The 19,590-nt window shown below is 43.7% G+C and overlaps 5 protein-coding genes and 1 pseudogene across 6 annotated transcripts; 1 reads left to right on the forward strand and 5 right to left on the reverse strand.

The window, feature by feature from the left end:
- Window position 1: 1 nt before the first annotated feature.
- On the reverse strand, window positions 2-6,144 carry LOC137878952 (ETS translocation variant 5-like). Of its 2 annotated transcripts, XM_068719490.1 has the most exons (14): window positions 6,058-6,144; window positions 4,804-4,869; window positions 4,632-4,716; window positions 4,473-4,520; window positions 4,300-4,350; window positions 3,512-3,620; window positions 3,029-3,301; window positions 2,680-2,942; window positions 2,468-2,530; window positions 2,299-2,367; window positions 2,063-2,214; window positions 1,856-1,957; window positions 1,401-1,660; window positions 2-810 (listed from the first exon to the last, which is right to left on the reverse strand). In XM_068719490.1, exons 2-13 carry the CDS (start codon window positions 4,849-4,851, stop codon window positions 1,430-1,432), a joined length of 1,494 nt encoding a protein of 497 aa, XP_068575591.1. In that variant the 5' UTR covers window positions 4,852-4,869; window positions 6,058-6,144; the 3' UTR covers window positions 2-810; window positions 1,401-1,429. The 2 variants fall into 2 exon arrangements, with proteins under 2 accessions (XP_068575591.1, XP_068575590.1); XM_068719489.1 differs by having other exon boundaries at window positions 2-1,660.
- Window positions 6,145-8,104: 1,960 nt separating this feature from the next.
- On the reverse strand, window positions 8,105-9,151 carry LOC137878953 (gamma-crystallin M2-like). Its single transcript, XM_068719491.1, has 3 exons — window positions 9,028-9,151; window positions 8,520-8,762; window positions 8,105-8,380 (listed from the first exon to the last, which is right to left on the reverse strand). Exons 1-3 carry the CDS (start codon window positions 9,043-9,045, stop codon window positions 8,105-8,107), a joined length of 537 nt encoding a protein of 178 aa, XP_068575592.1. The 5' UTR covers window positions 9,046-9,151.
- A 576-nt stretch (window positions 9,152-9,727) lies between these two features.
- Window positions 9,728-10,536, reverse strand: LOC137879222 (gamma-crystallin S-1-like). Its single transcript, XM_068719900.1, has 2 exons — window positions 10,249-10,536; window positions 9,728-10,048 (listed from the first exon to the last, which is right to left on the reverse strand). Exons 1-2 carry the CDS (start codon window positions 10,534-10,536, stop codon window positions 9,728-9,730), a joined length of 609 nt encoding a protein of 202 aa, XP_068576001.1.
- A 1,275-nt stretch (window positions 10,537-11,811) lies between these two features.
- LOC137879022 (gamma-crystallin M2-like) lies at window positions 11,812-12,642 on the reverse strand. The gene is made up of 3 exons (XM_068719589.1): window positions 12,589-12,642; window positions 12,272-12,514; window positions 11,812-12,087 (listed from the first exon to the last, which is right to left on the reverse strand). The coding sequence occupies exons 1-3, from the start codon at window positions 12,595-12,597 to the stop codon at window positions 11,812-11,814; spliced, it is 528 nt and encodes a 175-aa protein (XP_068575690.1). The 5' UTR covers window positions 12,598-12,642.
- Window positions 12,643-14,256: 1,614 nt separating this feature from the next.
- Window positions 14,257-18,536, reverse strand: LOC137878836 (gamma-crystallin M3-like). Its single transcript, XM_068719259.1, has 3 exons — window positions 18,414-18,536; window positions 14,982-15,230; window positions 14,257-14,537 (listed from the first exon to the last, which is right to left on the reverse strand). The coding sequence occupies exons 1-3, from the start codon at window positions 18,429-18,431 to the stop codon at window positions 14,259-14,261; spliced, it is 546 nt and encodes a 181-aa protein (XP_068575360.1). The 5' UTR covers window positions 18,432-18,536; the 3' UTR covers window positions 14,257-14,258.
- On the forward strand, window positions 15,925-19,410 carry LOC137878835 (uncharacterized; annotated as a pseudogene).
- The last annotated feature ends 180 nt before the right edge of the window (window positions 19,411-19,590 follow it).

Genomic DNA, 19,590 nt, shown 5'->3' on the forward strand with positions numbered 1-19,590 from the left:
GAAAAGAGTAAAATAGTTTATTGTATCAGTAAAGATCAACAGAAGGCACACATACAGTATCTGAGGGTAGACGTTACACCAGTGTCAGTATCTTTCTCCAGCCTCCATCACACACCACCTCCTCCACTCAAAACCACCACGTGATCGTGAAGGAAAACACTTGCATCCAATTTCTACCTGCAGGACTGTAGGTCCTCCATCTCGGAGAGGCTGGAATTGATGCAATACATTAGCAGGCTAAACTGTGCAGCTCATAGTACAACGTCAAGCAAATGCAGCCTTTTGCAAAAATATATTCATATATAATTATACACCTTTTTCTACACATTGAAGCAAATTAACGATACAAAATGCAGAAAACTATCTCGGTACAATAACTGGTGAGCCGCTTGTAAGAAAGTCCATGCTTATTATTAGCATCTTAGTGGCAGTATTACAGAAAAATAGTAGCAGTACCTTTGTCATAAAACAGTTTAGGAAAAAATGACATGTCCATATAATGCCAAAAATATTAGCTTTGAACACAAAAGACATTTCAATATACATGTTTATAGGAGGACTATACCATCTGGAAAATACAAGTGTGTCCCTTTCAAGCAGTATAAGGTTTACCAAAGAGAAACAATTAGAACTAATTTCATTAGTAAAAGGAGTGCCCGTGGTTTTAAGATACTTTTTGGTTGAAATCCCAGAGTTCACGTACGCGAGGACTCCAGCGACGGCCGTGCTACAAAACTACAACCCAGCAGGTCGTCGGGTCACTGAGACAGGCGGGGACACATCTGGGATTCTGAGCATAAGATTTAAATACTGAGAAAGAAAAAAAAAAGTTGTCATGCTATGAAACCGTAAAAAGATAAAGAGAATTAAGTTGCAGTTTTTATGAGAATAAAGTGTCCCATTATTGAGACGAATTGTAAATTTACAAAAAGTATTGTTCATGTAAAAATACAACTTTATTCTTGAATTATAATATCTTTATCTCAAAATGTTACGACCGTTTCCAGTCATATTATGACCATTTTTTTCTCCTCAATATATTGACTTCTCCCTAAAATATGCCATTTTTCCATACAATTTTATTTTGAAATACCATTTTTTTTTTCTTCATAATATTACTACTTTATCTCAACTTTCTAAACTTTATTTATTTTGTAAACAGCGACCCTAACCCGTCATAACAATAGTTTTGGATTATAAAAAATTGCATTTTTGCTGAGGGAGTGAGTCCAAATCAACGGTCTTAGAGACTCATAATTTTGGCTTGGTTTACTTAAAATAATTATAAAATAATTCTCTGATAAATTCTTCTTGCCTGTGACATACATAACGAGGGAATACATGTTGAAAATGTCAAAACACTGCTCAGTAATTCAGGTTCCTCCTGTAAAATATCTCACGTTTTCCTGCAGCTGCCAGGCTGTGGAGTCTAGTACGGGTAGCTGTCAGGGAAAGCCAGTCCCTGGACGCACTGCTCCGCTCCCTCCAGGTACGGACCCTCCTCCTCGTAGCTGGGCGGGGGGAGGCCGTCCTCCTCGCTGGGAGGCAGGATGGCGTCCGGGTCGGCCTTCAGACTCGGCCTCTGGTTGTCTGGGAAAGCCAGGGAGAAAAGCGCCTCGGGGTTGCATACAAACTTGTAAACGTACCGTTCCCCAGCCACCTGCAGGACAAGCCAATCAGAGGTGATGGAATAAAAGATCATTTTAATGCAAATTTCAAATACTTCATGATTTTTCTTAAAATTCACTACAATACCCAGATTTACCCCTTAATATAAAAAGGTTCCAATAAGGAAAACCTTAAAAGATGACTTTTACCTCATAATAAACGTGTAAACAGTGAAACCTGCCTTTACCTTCTGCATGATGCCCTTCTCGTAGTAGTACCTCAGAGAGCGGCTCAGCTTGTCGTAGTTCATCGCCGGTCGGTTCTTCTGGAGGCCCCAGAGCCGAGCCACCTGCACACAAGAAAGTCAGTAAAACGTCCAGCTGGATTCATAATAAAGTGCGTCTCTTTATTAAACATTATACTGAACAGTCCATAAGGTTCGGCGAGGACTGACCTCCTCTGGATCGACTAGTTTAAACTCCATGTTGCGTCCCGTCCACACGATCAGGTGTGCGTTGGCCGGGTTGTCCAGCAGTGTGAGCAGGAACTGCCAGAGCTGCAGGGAGCCGCGGCGCTGGTACGGCAAACCCTCCTGCTTCACTTTACCTGCTCCCAGAGTCAGAGAAGACACGGTGAGTACGTCGCTCGCCGTTTCACGAGGAAAAAGAAATAGTCAGAATTGGATCTCACCGTCCAGTCTTTCTGGCACGACGCAGGCGTCGTCGTAGTACAGATGCTGCTCTCTGTCATGACTGAGACCTGTGTGAAGAAATATCATCAGAAACATTTGTTTGACTGAGAAACCATGCAGGCTCAGACACCAAGACAAAAATGTTTTATAAAAGACACACAAACTCACCGAAACCGTTATTCTGGTACAAGACTGAAGACTTCCCAAATGATGACTGGCAGGTTTGAACCTCTGGAAGATGTAAGCAAATTGTCTTTAGAGTCTTAACACCTAGTCCTAGGTTGCCATTATTGTTTTGTAAAAACAGCAATAGCATTCTTGACTCAAGTATTAATACATGGAGCAAAGGTGTGAGTAGACGTAGCAGGAGACACGCTCACCTGAGTCGAAGCCAAAGTCCCTTGGCTCTTGTTTGATCGTGACGTGGTTGAAGGCAGTCTGGGTCCGGCCCAGCCCTGGCTCTGGGTATCGTGGATCCACCAGCTCCTGTTTGAAACCCCGGGGGCCCTGGGGGACCGGGGGCTCCGAGAGGTGGCGCTGGTACGACGGTCGGCCGTCGCGGCTCGAGGGCCGGTACGGCGCGCTCACCGCTTTCTCCGGAGAGAGGAAAGACAAGCAGGGCTCTGACAGCTGCCGCTGAAACCTGAAGTGTTGAGGAACACAAGAGGAGGTTTGAGGGTTTCAAACTGAATGCGTTTGCAGCTTAAATCACATGGGAGAAGAACTCACCTTTGTTCCGTGGTGAAGGATGAACTGGGGCAGCCGACGGGGGGGCGCGGCAGAGCAAACTGCTGGCTTGGGTTGGCCGCCGGGAGGTTGTGGTGGTGGGAGGGGCTCAGGGTGGGAGCGTGGGTCGGGGGGCAGTTGTTGGTCAGCTGGGGGGAAGAAGGGTTTAACTGCCTCTGTACGGGTGGAGGTCCAGCAGGATGGGAGGAGCCACAGTGGACCGGTGTGGAGGCTGGAGGCAGAGCTTTGAGCCCAGCTGGCTTGTTGTCACAGGCACTGAGGAGAGAAAACAGGAAACAGCTGATCAAGAGTCATATCCTTAAATCAATTTATAAAGTACCTGAAGAGACTAATGCACCCCAAATTGAAAAAAATAAATAAATTGATCATAGTAAAACTGAACAAAACTAGAAAATATGTATAAATACTAAAACCATAGCACAACAACACATAAGCAATAGTGAAGGAAACACACTGATGGTATACCTGTAGCTGTAAAGGCACATGTCAGCGTGGGACGTCCTGCAGGGAGACGGGTCTTTAGACGGACTGGACTCTCTCTTCACTTTGCTGACAGGCGGTCCGTGAAACATCGCTGCGCAAACACACACACGAATAATAATCATCTGTTGTCCCACGTTTTTTTATTTATTTTTTTTTTTTATTTTAATGTGCTGAGCAGACTTCTTTCATCAATACATCAAACCAGTCCTGGCTATATTTAACAATTTTCTAATTGCTACAAACAGGAATTGTGAACATCTGGCCTTGCTTCTTACAGAATACCAAAGGAATATTAAGAGCTGACATATTAGTTTTGTGACCGACATGCAGAGATGTGATGGTAAAACAAGGGTTGAACGATGCTTTCACACTCTCTGCGGCTCACGTTTGAGCTTTGTGCTCGAGCAGAAGATATAAAGCCTCCTATCTGATCTCAGCCTTCCTGAAATGTGCGGCGACAGTTCCATCCAATCAGATTTATGGTCAGGTTGAGGCAGCTATCAAGCAGCAATAAATACATGCGGTACGTGTCGGGCAGCAGCACTGAATGTACCATCTACCCATACTCAGGTCTTATCTGTGACATCATCACATCCTGCACCACATGACTTCCATCATTTCATTGGCCCGTCGTAAACTGCGTTAACACAGTTGTATTTACTGCCTTCAGACATATTCAGCATGTGCGTTGCTCTCTTAAGCGGTCGCTCCCTGTTGCACAACACTTCGGAGCGCTTTCCAGAAATATTAGAGGAGAAGCAGCTACTCACACTTATTGGACTGGAAATCCGGGACAAACTGCTCGTCATCGGGAACCTGAGCTGTCAGAGGGGAAAACACAGGATATTAAAAAACGACTCCTCATCAGATTCTCACCCTTGAAACCACTTAAACAGTATTGTGATTTAGCGCTTCCTGTTTCTCTACTTGGGTTAGGTCTCACCTTCTCTGATCCATATTTCCTGGAGCTGGATCAGGTCTTGGAAGAGCTCTGCAAGAAAGATACAGGCAGAGCGATATTTATCAGGCTAAATATTGCCTTCTCGCAGACAAGGGCGCCCCTTTAGGAGATCACTTTCACACGTGGACATGATGAAGCTACCTTCTGTGTCCTGAGCCAGCTCCGTGTCCATGAACTTCCTCTTCCGGTCGCTGAGACACCTCTCTGCTCCCTCTACGTGACATTTCTGGAGGTTTTGATAAAACACGCATTCAGTGAACATGAATTGTAAAAACGTGACGAGTTGTTGATGGGCTCCGTCCACCGAACTCACACTCTCAGGCACCACAAAGGGGACCTGCTGGTCATAAAAGCCGTCCATGTCGGAGGAGTCTTCACCCTGGAATAAAGAGGGGTGGGAGGACAAATTAGGGAGTTTCCAGTGCATTTGGCTAATTAGCATTTAATCTCCACCAATGCTACAACTCCACCTTTGCGTTTTTTCGAACCTCCATGACCCAACAGCTGGTTTGCAGTGGCTATAAAAGCAATGTTATGCAACTTCCTGTCAGTTAAATCTGACATCTCAACTCAAAAGGCACACTTACTATATTTCTAATGAGCTTTCAACCACATCCTACAGTTTCCATGAGTGAATGGAACGTTTACTGTCAAATTATAGTTTCCAAATACTATTACAAATCAGGTATACTATCCGGTTTTTTGTGTGTTTTTACACCTTATGGTTACAGTAAAATGGGTTAGACTTTGGAAACACTGGTTTAATCTTTTGAATTCTGGTCTTTAAGACTTTAACTCAACTAATATAGTTATTATTGTTTAGATATTTGCTTTTAAAGTAACTCATTCAAACTAGATTATAAGATTAAAAGGTCTCACACCTTCATCTCAGAATAGTTAGATGGTGATCGCAACATCTGGAAGTCACAAATCAGACTCCTTTTCTCCCCTTTGATGACTGCAGAGGGCTTCCGTAGGTAAACAACACCTCTCACAACTGCTTTTGTCCGAAGACTGTCGCGTTAATAACACGCAAAAAAAAAAAAAAGTTGCAACATAAGTTTGGTTCATTCCCTGTAATGATGCCAACACCACATCAAACATGACTCCTATTAGAGCCATTTCTGACCCCTTAGAAATAGAACAAAAATCAAAGATTAGTGAATGGGATTTGATCGTGACGCACAGGAGAGACCAGCGCGTCCTTGTTTTTCTCAATGAACTGAAACTTGATCCTCGCGGAGAGGAGAGGAGGAGGGGGGGGGGGGGTGTCAGCTCCTCCATTGAGAAATTTACCACAGAGCACAGAGAAAAACTCACGATGCTAACAGGCCGTAAAGACAGCTGCTGCAGGCGGAAATCCCTCTCTGCAGAGCGGACAGATGCGGGGAAATGGACGCGAACGTTGCCTTTGATTTGTCAGAAAATGGCGTTCGCCTCTTAAGCCACTTCTGCTGCCCTCGCAGCTGGCAACAAACCGCGACGATGCGGTCGATGTGACCAAACAAGGCAAAATAAAAGCCCCTACGCACGTACGTAAGTGTTATAGTAACAAGTAAGCACTCACTTGATAAGGGAAGTTTCTTGTCTACATCCCCTGCAGCTCCTCGAATTAAACTCTCGGCTGTGGATTTTTCTCAATGAAGAGATCTGATATCTGGATCCGACCCAGAGCCCTGTGCTGCTCTCCCATTGGCTGGAGCACAAAGTCAGTCAAAGGGCGAGCCAATCGCGTTCAAGATTTCTCTGACGTGCGTCGGTTGTGTTTTTTATGAATGGCTGCGTTTCATTCATGTCGCCACAGCTCTCTTAAAGGGCCAGAGCGTTCATTCCATAAAATAAGTAAGTACATAAACAAATAAATAAATAAGAAATGAACACTCATTGATTAACTCATCAGTTCTAAATGTACACAAACAAATAAAATCATTGTAAAAATAGCAATAAATAAGTGGAATAGTTTAGCTGATTTATTATTATAACTAATAATTACTACTTGATACTATTATTACTATTATTTTCCTAAATAACAACTTATTGTACTACACGTTAAGTGGGACTTAAAAAACCCCATCTAATCATCTAATGATAAGCCAACGACTGCATTTCAGCTATTAACACTATGTTTTTGCTGTGTCTTTTTCCAAGACATCACAGCGGGACAAGCAGTGTGTAGCTGCTGCATGTTTGATATATTTAATCCAGCGTCACACATGACTGCTTCGTGCATTCATCTCGGTGGGTGGAAAAGCAGTTTCTCCACTTTTAATTCCACTTTGATCTCTTTCCGCTTCATTCGCTGCAGACAGATCACCGAGCATGCCACCTGATTGTGTATTAAGTCTGGTATTTAGTGTACTCACAGGCCAGCATGAGGTTTTCATCAGAGATACTTCATTTATCCTTGGGAGGATTGGTAAAGTTGCTCTTACATACAAGCATTAAGACATATAAGAAAAATAGAAATAAAGGACTGCGTAAAATGTAAATTATGTGCATAATGCTTCAATATATAACACAATATATGCAACAAAGAAACCCTTCATGCAAGTTAAAGAATGGGTTTTTTTCAGGTTGCAATGATTGTTTGTGTTCTTAGAAGCTGCTTGATCAGCATCAGGGGATGCCAGAAACGATCTGTGTGTGTGATAAAAGTTCCAGTTCACAAATCAGCTGAGCTCAGCAGCTCTGTTACTGATTTGCAGCGTCTCCTGTTTACTCGGCCCTCACACGTCTACTCCTGCGTGGACATCACACCGCAGACTTTTATTCATCCGCTCTGGCAGATAAACAAGCATGATAATGATCTAACATATCCTGTGTGTCAGGAAATTACAGTTTCTTATCAAAAGTGTCTGCAGGTTGTGTTTATGATGTTCTCTCTCCTGTTCCTTACTGGAGGTCTACTAGAGTTCTCTCTGCATCTTTTTTGTTTTACAATGCATTAATGCAAAGTTACCAAAGACATCGTGTAAACAAGTGGACGCTTCCAGTGTCCAGATGGTTCATTTGAGCAGTAAAGCTCTTGTCCTGTATTGACGTTCTATCACCACTAGGTGGCTAATAAGCTTACATCCTGATGGTTATTAAATGACTCCTGTACTCAGGAACTAATAACTAATAATTATTTTCAATGCAGGACTTTTATATTGCAGTATTACTTCTTTTACTGAAGTAAAGGATCTGAATAAGTCTTCCACCACGGTCACTTTCTACCAAGCCTTCAAGTCTGCAATTATGATTGTTATTAAGTAATTCATAATCACAGGTTTCTCACTTTCTGATAAGCCAAAAGAAAAAGTATGTTGGCCGTCTGTAATTCAAAATATGAATGTGCACCAGCTGGTGGATTTCATCTAAAGAACAATGGCTGCTCACGTAACGTGATGTTTATTTTCATGAGATGTCATGCTCCCCAGCAGATGAACCCTATAAGGTTAAACTGCAACGTCCATGTTCGAAAATGTCTATTTATTTGTTCCATCCTGATTTAAGTCGTAATCACACCAAATAAAATGTTTCCCCTTCTGCTTCAGTCAGTGCGCTTTTATTTGCAGGTGAGTCAGGTTCAGGGTAATAAGTGGAGGAAGGTGAGAAACAGGAAGTGAAATGGTTTAAGATGAGTCCACAACGCGCCTAATGGAGCCCACAGACGGATGAAGGGCCCCCCACTCTGCGTGGCGTCTGTACTCGCCCTTCTCCAGCAGGTACTGGCGTCCCCTGTAGTTTGGATGCTCGTAGAAAACCCAGACCCCGTCCTGGACGTGAGCCGAGTGAATGTCCCGGTCGCGCCAGCGGTCCACCAGGTTGGGCAGATCCTCGCTGATCTCGATCATCTGGCCACCAAAGTCTGGACGTTCGTAGATGCGGATCTTGTGCATGCTAGAAGGCTTTAACATCAAACAAGCAAAATATAACGTGTTTGTTAGTGAGCTTTAAAGGTGGCAGGCAAAAACTGATGATATAAACACCTACAATTAAAATCAAATTAAAAAGCTATCTGATCACTATATGTTTTCCAGGACTTACATGTCTGATGAGCCGACAGGAGCGGATGGTGTCGTTGAAGCCATTCCAGCTCTGGTAGTTGGGGTACTCCTCTCTCACGAGGACGTACTGGTAGCCCATGTATTGGGGTCGCTCGTAGATGACCCAGGCCCCGCCCTCCACCCGGATGGAGTTACAGCGCTGGAAGTGAGCGTTGAGCTCGGGACAGTCGCTGCTGCATTCATAGTGATGACCCTTGAAGTTCTTGTCCTCATAGAAAAAGATCTGCAAGCAGGACTCTGTCAGACCATCTAGTAGAGATAACACTCAAAGCAATTCACTCGGCGACACTGTCCTTTAATGTAGCTTTATTCTGTGTCTGCTGCTGCATGTGTCAATGGGAAACTTTAGCTGTTAAAATGTCATGATTTCAGCTGCAAAGCTCCAAAGGTTTACTTACAAGAGAGAATATTAAACCATTATTCTTTATCAAAGAGCACAATATCTTTCTCAGAGAAGCATCATGGTGTTAAACAGTTACAGTACTCACCTTCCCCCTGCGCTCCATAGTCACCTTATGTTCCTCCTCACCCTATCAAAATCAAAGCCCCTCGTTCACACTGCATTACTGATGCTCCACTTTCATATAAAGGCTGATGAAATGCACTGCCAGTAGATTTATTGTCATTCAAATGAGCTCCCCATTAACTTTGGCACATTAGCTGATGCTGCAATTGTTTTAAAGTGCATGGCCGCTGTCCGATTGCTCCCGTGGTGCTGCTGAAATTGCGACTGGATGCTGTCACTGTGTTTTAATTATTCATGCTGTAATGTCGTATTTTATGTGCTGAGTTGCTCTAACATTTACTTTTACTCACCACCTATCACCAGTCAAGATATTGCATTTTATAAATAGAATATTAAAACACATTCTGGGACCTGTTTGTCTTTGTCTACAGTATTTTATGGCCATGAAATGTTTGCTTGAATTTTAAATTTCTATTAATCCCCCCCAAAAATTGGAATAGTTTTTATAAAACGAGAGGTTTTGACCCTGGTGCTCGGAAACACTACCGCTTTTGTCCACAGGCACCGCCATAATCAAAACAGCATGAAAGTTCCTTGTAGTAGCTTTAAAATAAATAACGTGTGAGTTGAAACCCATTAAATATGTGACATCAAATATGGTTAATAATGCAGATTTTTAGGAAAAAAGAAACAAGTATAATGTTGTATCATGACTTTATTTTTCAAGATGTGCGCTCAGCCTTTTCCCCACTTTTTAAAGAATGACATGGCGAGTTTTCCTTAACCCGACGGATGGATCCCACAGTGGGCTGCACGCCCCCCCACTCAGAGTACCGCCTGTACTCGCCCCTCTCCAGCAGGTACTGGCGCCCCCTGTAGTTCGGATGCTCGTAGAAGATCCAGGCGCCTTCGAACACCTTGCAGGAGTGGACGTCGCGGCTGTGCCAGCGCTCGTGGAAGACAGGCATGTTGTCTGCCAGCTCCATCGTCTGGCCTTCAAAGTTAGCCTTCACCCAGACCTTCAGCCTCCACGAGTTCCCCACCTGGAAGAATAAAAAAATGAAGGACGCTGAACATTTGGAACAATTAAAGCTTGAGTAAGAAAAGATATATGCAGACTAAAACAAACCAAAACAAAAAAGCATGAAAGTAACTAACACCAAGACTTCCATATTTTGATGATGACACGTAATGACAACTGATGGTCTCTGGGATAATTAAATCATTATTTCTCTTAACTTACGTTCCTAATAATGCGACAGGACCGGATGGTGTCGTTGATGCCCAGCCAGCGTTGGTAGTCTGGATACTCTCCCGGGCTCAGCGCATACTGGTAGCCCATGTAGTTTGGTCTCTCGTAGGTTACCCAGAATCCTCCCTCCACTCTGATGGAGTTGCAGCGGCTGATGTACGTGTGCAGGTCGCTGGAGTCATTGTCGCACTCGTGGAATCGACCCTGGAAGTTTCTGTCCTCGTAAAAGATGATCTTGAAAAAGTATACAAACAAATTTTTTTTATTTTTAATATACATGCAGATAGTTTGCACACATGTACCTTTAAGAATACTGTGTGTGTTACATCAAATATGTGAAAATGCACCTTCTCCATAGTTAATAGCAATAGGTTTGGTTGTGTTGTATAAAACATTTAAGCAGCCACCTCCAATATTCTCTTTATACAGAACAAGAACAATAAAACTAAGCACATGGTTTTTTTCTGTGTGAACTGGAAATATTTATCCAGGCTTATCACATTGTTCTGAAGCGGCGAATCCTGTTTCCCCAAACAATGCAAACGCAGAGTGCAAAGCATCCCCAAAAGCCACTGGATGCAGCAACGCTTGCTGACAACAACAAGGCCACTGCAGGACATCTGGTGTGATATGAAGCGCTTTGAGCTGAGTCAGTGACACCGCAGGGAAGGCTCCAGAGACTTTACAGGAGACACCGAGTCGTGATTTAACACACCGCACAACTGATTCATATCAAACCAGGTGCACTCTTGACCTCAGTAGTTGTAGTTTAACTGTTTTAGTGTAATAATAGTTCAGGAGATGATGTTGAAAAATGCTGATAAATTGAAATATTGTTGTGCACAGTAACAGTATACTCATGTCAGTCTGTTTAACAGATTTATTCAGACAAATACTAAATATATTCATGATCCCCAGAAGATGACTCCTAATGCATTTGGTGACCCACCAAACCTTTCTTCTAGGACAATATTTTCACTTGAACACTAGAAATATTAAAATCTAAAAGGCTGATTGTTTACGGAGCACATTCATGCTCCTCAGAGGATGAACCTTTTCCAATTTGGACACTTCTTGTCCTTTCATCCGGCACCACCCTCAAGTAAAACGTTTTATTACTGGTTAGGGTGCAAGAATATTGTTGATCATCAATATGCAGTTTATTTTTTGTATTACTGCATTATCTCAAGATATTAAGTTGTACTTTCTCTCTCCTAATATTTGTTCTGTATAATATAAATGTATAACAGGAAACACGTGTTACGCCTGGGAACTTAAAGGTGTGGGAAAAGAGGCTGCTGAGTTGCATCATGGGAGGACTAAAAGTCAGGATATCTTTAATCAGTCTCTTGATCCCTGTAGTACCCCTTTAGTATGTGATTATGAGAAAACAATGTTTCAGTGTTACTTATCTCAAATTAGTATCAAATTATGAACCAGTGATCCAGCATGAGACATATTTACAGACAAGCCATGAGAACAGTCAGAGTTTGCTTCTCATTTATTGATGGTGTTGTGCGGGCCCTTAAATCACTTTCTGGTCTGGGGTTAAAGTTAAAACTCTGTGATCCTGCGGAAGGAGCCGACGCCAGGCGAGGCCGCCCCCCAGTCGCCGTGCTTCCGGTACTCGCCTCGCTCCAGGAGGTACTGGTGGCCCCTGTAGTTGGGGAGGTCGTAGAAGACCCAGGCTCCATCGGCCACCACGCAGGAGTACGCCTCGCGCAGCTTGTAGGTATCGTACACTGAGGGACAGTCATCGGAGCACTCCACCATCTGACCTCCGAAGTCTGGCCTCTCGTACAGCCTCATCTTCCACGCACTGCCATAAGCCTGAAAACACAAGACACGAATGAGATGAACACATTTGTTCTGGGGAACATCCAGTATGTTCAGGTCACAGGCTACATTAAGCACAAAACACTGATTGCCAAAGGTGGCACTGTGTCTAACTCTCCAAATAACAATATGTAAAAGCTCAAATCCTCTCCTATTTGACCTGAATGAGGACCCTTACATTCTTTACGGAGCGGCAGGATTTCACGTTTTCGCTGAAGGCCATCCACTGCTGGCTGTCCCCGTACTCCCCGGGGCTGAGGATGTACTGGAAACCCTTGTAGTTGGGTCTCTCATAGACCACCCACACACCGCTCTCCACCCGGATGGAGTTGCAGCGGTTGAAGTATGTTTGCAGGTCGGCACAGTCGCTGCTGCAGTTGTAGCAGCGGCCCTGCAACTTCTTCTCCTCGTAAAATGTGATCTGTGGCAGAAGAGGAAAAGTTTTAAAAACGCAATGTGAGTATCTTTAAAAAGCTGCAGTGGGTTTTATCTCACCTTCCCCATTTGGATGCACTGTAAACCTCATTCTTTGCTGCAGCCCCATCAAAGTATTTATCGATAAACAAAATGTGCAGAGCGTGGCAAGTCTTTGATACCCAAATGAGGGAGATTTACATATCAGCAAAACGGCTTGGTGCAGTTTGATTTGCCTTTGTTCCAGTCTGATGGCGACTCTGTATCAAACACATGCTGGAACAGTGAAGGCAGAGGGTCGGTGTCACACAGTGATGGAAAGAAATGATTCAGCAATGTTCCATTTTCTCCTATTTACAGCTGCAAATGATAACATTATGATGACTTTAAACCACTGTTACCCATTCTAAAAGTTGGTTCTGCTTTAGATACATTTTAACACCTAAATTCAAATGTGTGTACTGTATAACTGTCATCTTGAGCTTATGTTGCAAGTCATTTAACCACCCTCCTATTATTAGACTTTATCATCAAGTGTAGCGTACAAAAGTGCATTTATTAGATTATGGGCAACACAGAATTACACATGCAGGTCATTTTTGTTTTGCACCAAATGTGCTTTGGTGTTTTTGTAGAGTTCCCTTTAAAACGGCAGTGTGAAGGATTTAGTGGCATCTAGTGGTGAGGTTGTGAATTGCAAGCAGCTGAATAAACCTCCACTCGCTTCTCTCTTTCCTGCGGTAATGTGAGCGGTTAAGTGCATAACCGTGGTTAACGGCGCGGTATCTTTCAGGACTTTCGCCTTGCCTACTTTAGGAAGCAGCAGAATTAAGACGGCGGTGGTACTTTAACAAGCGTGTCGGAGAACTACGGTGGCCTTCAAGTCTCTCTCTAGAGCCCTTGTTTGGTTTGTCCATTCTGGGCTACTGTAGAAACATGGCAGACTCCATGAAGAGGAACCTGCTCCCTATAGTAGATATGAACGAAAACACGATTCTCATTTTCAGGTGATTATACACTAATAAAAACGTGAATATTATATATTTAATTTCACCTTAGAGAAACGCTTGAAATGTTTTTGGGTCATTAGGTGCTCCATGTAATCCAAACCATGTGGTCATGACAAATTCATTCAGCAGCAAAGATGCATGAGGAGAAATTAAACAGCACGTCAGTTGCTTATAGATCGTTGGTTTTTATTGTGTTTCACTGTTATATTATTATTTTTGGCTCGGCGAATGGCCAAAATACAGATCTACATCTGTTGACTACGTCACATCTTTTCCACTTTTCATCTTGATATGCTTCAGGTATCAAATTAAAGAGCATGAAGAACTTGGAAAGGATTGACTTCCCTTTCTTTTCCTAAATTATCCAAAAGCTGAGTGGTCAAAATGACATAAACATCAGTGATTCAAACTAAATAAATGTATCCAGGCCAGAAGTTTCAGTTCAGCTTGGAGCTGCAATTAGTTTTTGGGAAGCTAATCTTTTTAATGGAGGAAATATTTAATGATCCTTTTCACAACCTTCCTGATTGCTTATTGCTTCCCCTGTGGGCTTGATTTTTTAATACCTCACTCTCAAATTCTGAATGTCGGAGATTCCCATGCTGACATGAAGTGAAAGTAAACGGCTGCTCAGGGCCGAACAGTAGGAGTCACTATGTATTTTTGCACCAGATTGACATTCAAGAATCAGAAACATTAGATTTCAGCTTGCTTTATTTTCCCCACCCGGTACATTCAGAGTTAACAGGAGTCCGTGATGCGCCTGATGGAGCTGAACCTCATCATGTCGCTCATCCCCGTCTCTCTGAGGTTCCTGTACTCTCCTGGCCTCAGGTACAGCATCTTGCCTCTGTAGTTGGGCTGCTCGAACATCAGCCAGTGGCCGTCCATCACGTTGCACGACTGGCAGTCGGACATCCGGAAACGGTCCATCATATTGTCGCAGTCGTCCATCAGCTCGTGCATCTGGCCCCCGAAGTTCTCCTTTTCATAGATCCTCATTCTGAAGGGTCCTCTGTGCTGCAGACGAGGAAACATCAGGGAAATGACGGTGGGCGTCTGAACTGAACCCGACCTTTAGATCTACACGTTTTTATTTGTGTGATCAGACTGGTGTACGGAACGGTTGGTTACCCCAAGTTAATGATCTCATTATCTCAAGAAAACAACTGTAATGATAACATGAAAACTGACTTGGGATCTTATTATCAAATGATTGCAACCATGGCTGTTCTGGGCCTCCGTACTGGTAAACTAAAAAACTGTTCTGTTGACCAAAAGAAAAGCTGCTTTTATCGTAGTCGGAGTCCAACATGTCGGGTGTCCTTTCAGCTCAGTGAATTTACAGAATTAGATTATTTACCGCATGCTCTGCAAGTCTTTTTAGTTGCAACAATGTGGAGGAATCACCTCCTGTGACTCGTGGCGTGACTGTGCCCACACCAACGCAGCCGATGAACCTACCATGGGGATCATGCGACTGGACCTGATGCAGTCGCTCATAGTCATTCCCATCAGCCGCTGGTTGTCTGGATACTCGCCCCTCCTCACCAGCATCTGCTGGCCCATGAAGTTGGGCCTCTCGTAGACCATGAAGAGGCCGCTCTCCACCCTGCAGGAGTTGCACCTGCTCAGGTAGGAGGTGAGCTCGGGGCAGTCGTTGCTGGTCTCGTAGGACCGGCCCTGGAAGTTCCGGTCCTCGTAGAATATGATCTGCGAAGACCGATCTTGATCAACATCTTAAACTCTTTTCAATGTTATTGTGTCTCAGATGAAAGCTTCACTTACCCTCCCCATGGCCATGATATTTGTGAGCTAATCCCAGACGTACTGCATCAACATCGACCCTTTTCCCTTTTTATACATTGCACAGGCGTAGTATTTCCACATGGCTTGTGCTGAAACCTTTGACTCATCACTCTATATTGTGGCCCAGTGCAGCACTATAGGGTGGCAGACTTCACTGCATGTCAGAACCCGCAGTAGTTATTGGTTTTTTTTATACGTGCATTCCAGAAACTTCTACTATTGAATCTCTTCTGTCAAAAAATCGACGTGGTGTGAACATCAGATGTGAACTTCATGGTTACACTAAAGACATTTAAACAAACGCCACTCAGCAAAGCTTTGGCCTTGTAACATTTGAAGAGTAGAAATCAATAAAACGTCATTTGAGGAACGTTTTGCTTCTGTTATGACCTGACTTGACCCCCCCAAACATTCAACATACAATAATAACTATTGAGGTGCGCTGTGAAAAAAATGAATGCAGAAGCACGTGCACCTCGTGATGAGTCATGATGTTTCACACAAAGGTGTGCAAGGTGGTCTGCAGCTCATAGTCTATATAAAAGTGGCGCTGGGTTGGCAGCATTTGCAAAAAAAACAAAAAACTGAAAGCGTCACCATGGGCAGGGTAATATTTATCATGCGTTTGTATCAGGGAAATCTGGTGCTGTAGAAATACATTGATGAGTAGTTCACACATGTATGATGCAAACTGCTGGGTTCTTTTCTTTCCTGCGTGTTTTTCGCTGCAGATTATCTTCTACGAGGAGAGGAACTTCCAGGGTCGGTCCTACGACTGCAGCAGCGACTGCTCCGACATCCACATGCACCTGACCCGCTGCAACTCCTGCAGGGTGGAGAACGGGTGCTTCGTGGCTTACGACCACCCCAACTTCATGGGTAACCAGGTGTTCTTGAAGAGAGGGGAGTACTCCGACTTCCAGCGCATAGGGAGCATGATGGGCATGATGGGCATGGCCATGATGGATACTGTGCGCTCCTGTCGCATGATCCCCGTGGTAAGACATTTTGGTAGTTTGGCAGACATGCATGTTAGGTGATTGGGGAACTACGTTGCTTCTGATGAGACTCCAGAACAAGGCGGTGTAGAAACCGACGTGTCCTTGTCTTGCTCCAACAGCAAAGGGGGCAGTTCAGGATGAAGATCTACGAGAGGGAGAACTACGGCGGCCAGATGCACGAGCTGATGGACGACTGCGAGTCCATCCAGGATCGCTACCTGATGTCCGACTGCCAGTCGTGCAACGTGACGGACGGCCACTGGCTGATGTTCGAGCAGCCCAACTACAGAGGCCGGATGATGTACGTGAGGCCGGGAGAGTACAGGAACCTCAGAGAGACGGGGATGAGCAACGTGACGAGAATCAGCTCCATCAGGCGCATCTCGGACAACTGCTGATTGTCGTTGAAAATAAAGATCATATTTTGAAGTATCTCTCTGCTGTTTTGTAGTTTTCTTTACGCTGGGTGAGACTGCATGCTTTGCAATGTTGCAGTGGTGAAAGTCCCCCAAGAGGTCAGACGGAAACATTTTGATCCCTAAATAAAGATTTAAAGTCATTTATGTAGACATGTTTACATTTTGTGGGAGCTTCTTTGAGAACAGCTGTCAGGTATTTTTTTTAAATTGCGTTAATATTACTCTGTAGTACTATTTATGTGTATATATCAGGCCTCAAGCTCCTCAACAGTCAACTCATCACACCTCCACTCTGAACGTTTTAGTGATTCACTTTTACCGGAGTTGATACATTTTTCCCATCATTATTACAACCTCCCCTTAATCCAAACATGAAGGTTTTACTTAGACTGCCCATTGTAAGCATCAGTACTGTACAGCACAGCACTGCGGAGCAACTTCCTGGTTCAACTTTGCCCACAGCACCAGTTTTAAGATGGAAAAACATGTAATATATCATAAAAACATTACAATAGTAATGGATATTTGTATTTCTTCTTTGCCTAATCAAACACGGAGATGTATACGACGCAGTTTCTCATTTGGACGGCATTGAGTAAATATTCTGTCTGTCCTGACGGTGGCGCTAAAAGGAAAGGTCATGTGATTATTAAATTCTAAAAGTTGTATCCCTCTAGAGGACATTAATGTACTCAGTAAATTTCATGGCAATCAGCATGTTATATTTTGAGATATCTTGCGTGTAAAGCTGTCGCGCTACAGTAGGGGGACGCTAATGGAGTGTTTCAACCTCTGAGGAGCATGAATTTGTTTGGATGATATTACATTTTGCACAAGCGGACATTTTGTCCTCGTGGTGACACAGAAGGAAAGATAAGCAGGACACATAACACATTGGGATTCTACTTTCGGGCACCAATGAGATGTTGTTTTGCTCAGAGAGATTGTGTAAACCTGGTGGTAATTCTAGGACAATGAAACAAACATGCCTCCTAGTGAGGACCGCTGCGTTTACCTTTGTGTCAAAACCATTTAAATGTTTATTTGAGACACAATGAAATGTAATGTAGCAAAAGTGTGTCAGCGATAAAGTCAGATAAACTAATATCCATCAAAACATTTGATAACTTTGGCCACAATAAGCTGGTGATGCAAAAACCCTGAACCTACTGAACTGAGCCATGTTGTGTTTTATTTCTTATTCATTTAAAATGTGTGTTATTTCTGCTTTCAAAAGTGATGTTTTAGCTTTGAATCAAAGCATTTGATTCAATCTTGGGTCTGCTGTACGCTGTTCTCTCAACGTAAACGTGTCCGATAAATAAAATGAACTACAAAGGTAATGCAATAAGCAGAGTTTGCTTTGTCACTGTGAACGCCGCACCACTACTGTTTAATCTGTCCGCAGCTTCGATCGTATAATACAGTAGGGGACATCCACGCAGATGAGCTGACTCAGTCATTTTGTACAATTGAGGGGCAGATTCTTTTGATGTCACATGATGCATAAAAGGCAGCGCGCCAGTGGGAAGAACAACAGAAATCAAATAGCGTGACCATGAGCGGAAAGGTAATGAAGGGTGCAGACCGCTGCAGCAGCCAGATGCTGCCTCGAGCTCGGACTTTTATACTGTATATGTACCAAAACAAAACTCCCTTTTACTCACATGTAGCTTCTCCTTCATGTCTTTGTCTCTAGATCGTCTTCTTCGAGGGGAGAAACTTCCAGGGCCGCTCGTATGAGTGCATCAGCGACTGCTCTGAAATCGCCTCTCACCTGAGCCGGTGCAGCTCCTGCAGGGTGGAGAGCGGTGCGTTCATGGTCTACGACCAGCCCAACTACACGGGCCAGCAGTACCTCCTGACCCCGGGGGAGTACCCCGAGTACCAGAACACCATCGGCTTCAACGACTGCATCCAGTCCTGTCGCATCGTCCCTGTGGTAAATATGAGCACAACACCCGCCGAACGAGGAGAGACAGATGTGTCACGGAAAGGAACATGAGAGATGCGTTTGGTCGCTTCTTACCCAGAATCAGAGAACATCTGGATCAGTCGGGTGTCCAGCAGGGTTGTTTCCAGGACGTGATTAGAGGGAGAAACTGCTCGCTATTATTATTGTTTCTGCTATTGTTAGATCAATGCATATTTAATTGAACATGTTGTCCTCTAACAGCACAAGGGACCCTTTAAGATGAGGATCTACGAGAGAGCGAACTTCGAAGGGCAGATGCAGGAGCTGACGGAGGACTGCGACTCCATCCAGGACCACTACCACATGTCCGACATGCAGTCCTGCAACGTGATGGAAGGCTACTGGTTGATGTTCGAGCAGCCCAACTACGAGGGCCGGATGTTTTATCTGAAACCCGGGAAGTACAGGAACCTGAGGGAGATGAGCAGCGACGACATGACGTTCAATTCAATCAGACGCATCACAGAATCCTAACTTGATCACTTATCTTTAGCTACTAGGTTTTGCAGATGCTTTTGTTTTTATTAACATTAACGAGATGTCGAAAGTGAGAGGCAAAAAGAAGGAGCCTTGTTTTTATCCTGAAACTGTGATTTGTGCATTGTTTGCATGTAGTTTCCAGTTGTACTGTGCAATCCAGCCACGATGAATTTACCTCTATAACTGCGTGATGCGCACAATAAAATGATTTGACGCATATTTTCTTTGAATTCTTTTCTGAGCACATTTTAGATCAGTGACTGTTTGGCCCACTCAGCGGTCTTAAGAGTCATAGACAGATTAATATACAGTTGTCAGAATCGACTCGTATGAAATGCTAAAAAAATGATTTCTTTCCCCTGAAAGTTGGCTGAAATACAAATACAACC

Source organism: Cebidichthys violaceus, unplaced genomic scaffold (assembly GCF_023349555.1).
Source record: "Cebidichthys violaceus isolate CVI_PGR_0920_01 unplaced genomic scaffold, fCebVio1.0.p SCAF_24, whole genome shotgun sequence".
NCBI lineage: Eukaryota > Metazoa > Chordata > Actinopteri > Perciformes > Stichaeidae > Cebidichthys > Cebidichthys violaceus.

Bases quoted from the DNA above. Each gene is read 5' to 3' on its own strand.
- LOC137878953 (XM_068719491.1), bottom strand. The intron at 8,381-8,519 runs GTAAGTCCTGGA...TTGATGTTAAAG, and splicing joins CCTGTCGGCTCATCAGACAT to CCTTCTAGCATGCACAAGAT.
- LOC137878952 (XM_068719490.1), bottom strand. From the start codon at position 4,851: ATGGACGGCTTTTATGACCAGCAGGTCCCCTTTGTGGTGCCTGAGAGT. The intron at 4,717-4,803 runs GTGAGTTCGGTG...CAAAACCTCCAG, and splicing joins CCTTTGTGGTGCCTGAGAGT to AAATGTCACGTAGAGGGAGC. The intron at 2,531-2,679 runs GTGAGCGTGTCT...TACATCTTCCAG, and splicing joins GGACTTTGGCTTCGACTCAG to AGGTTCAAACCTGCCAGTCA.
- LOC137878836 (XM_068719259.1), bottom strand. The intron at 14,538-14,981 runs GTAGGTTCATCG...CCTCGTCTGCAG, and splicing joins CCAGTCGCATGATCCCCATG to CACAGAGGACCCTTCAGAAT.
- LOC137879022 (XM_068719589.1), bottom strand. The intron at 12,088-12,271 runs GTAAGGGTCCTC...TTGTGTTTTCAG, and splicing joins CCTGCCGCTCCGTAAAGAAT to GCTTATGGCAGTGCGTGGAA.
- LOC137879222 (XM_068719900.1), bottom strand. From the start codon at position 10,536: ATGTATATTAAAAATAAAAAAAATTTGTTTGTATACTTTTTCAAGATC. The intron at 10,049-10,248 runs GTAAGTTAAGAG...TTATTCTTCCAG, and splicing joins CCTGTCGCATTATTAGGAAC to GTGGGGAACTCGTGGAGGCT.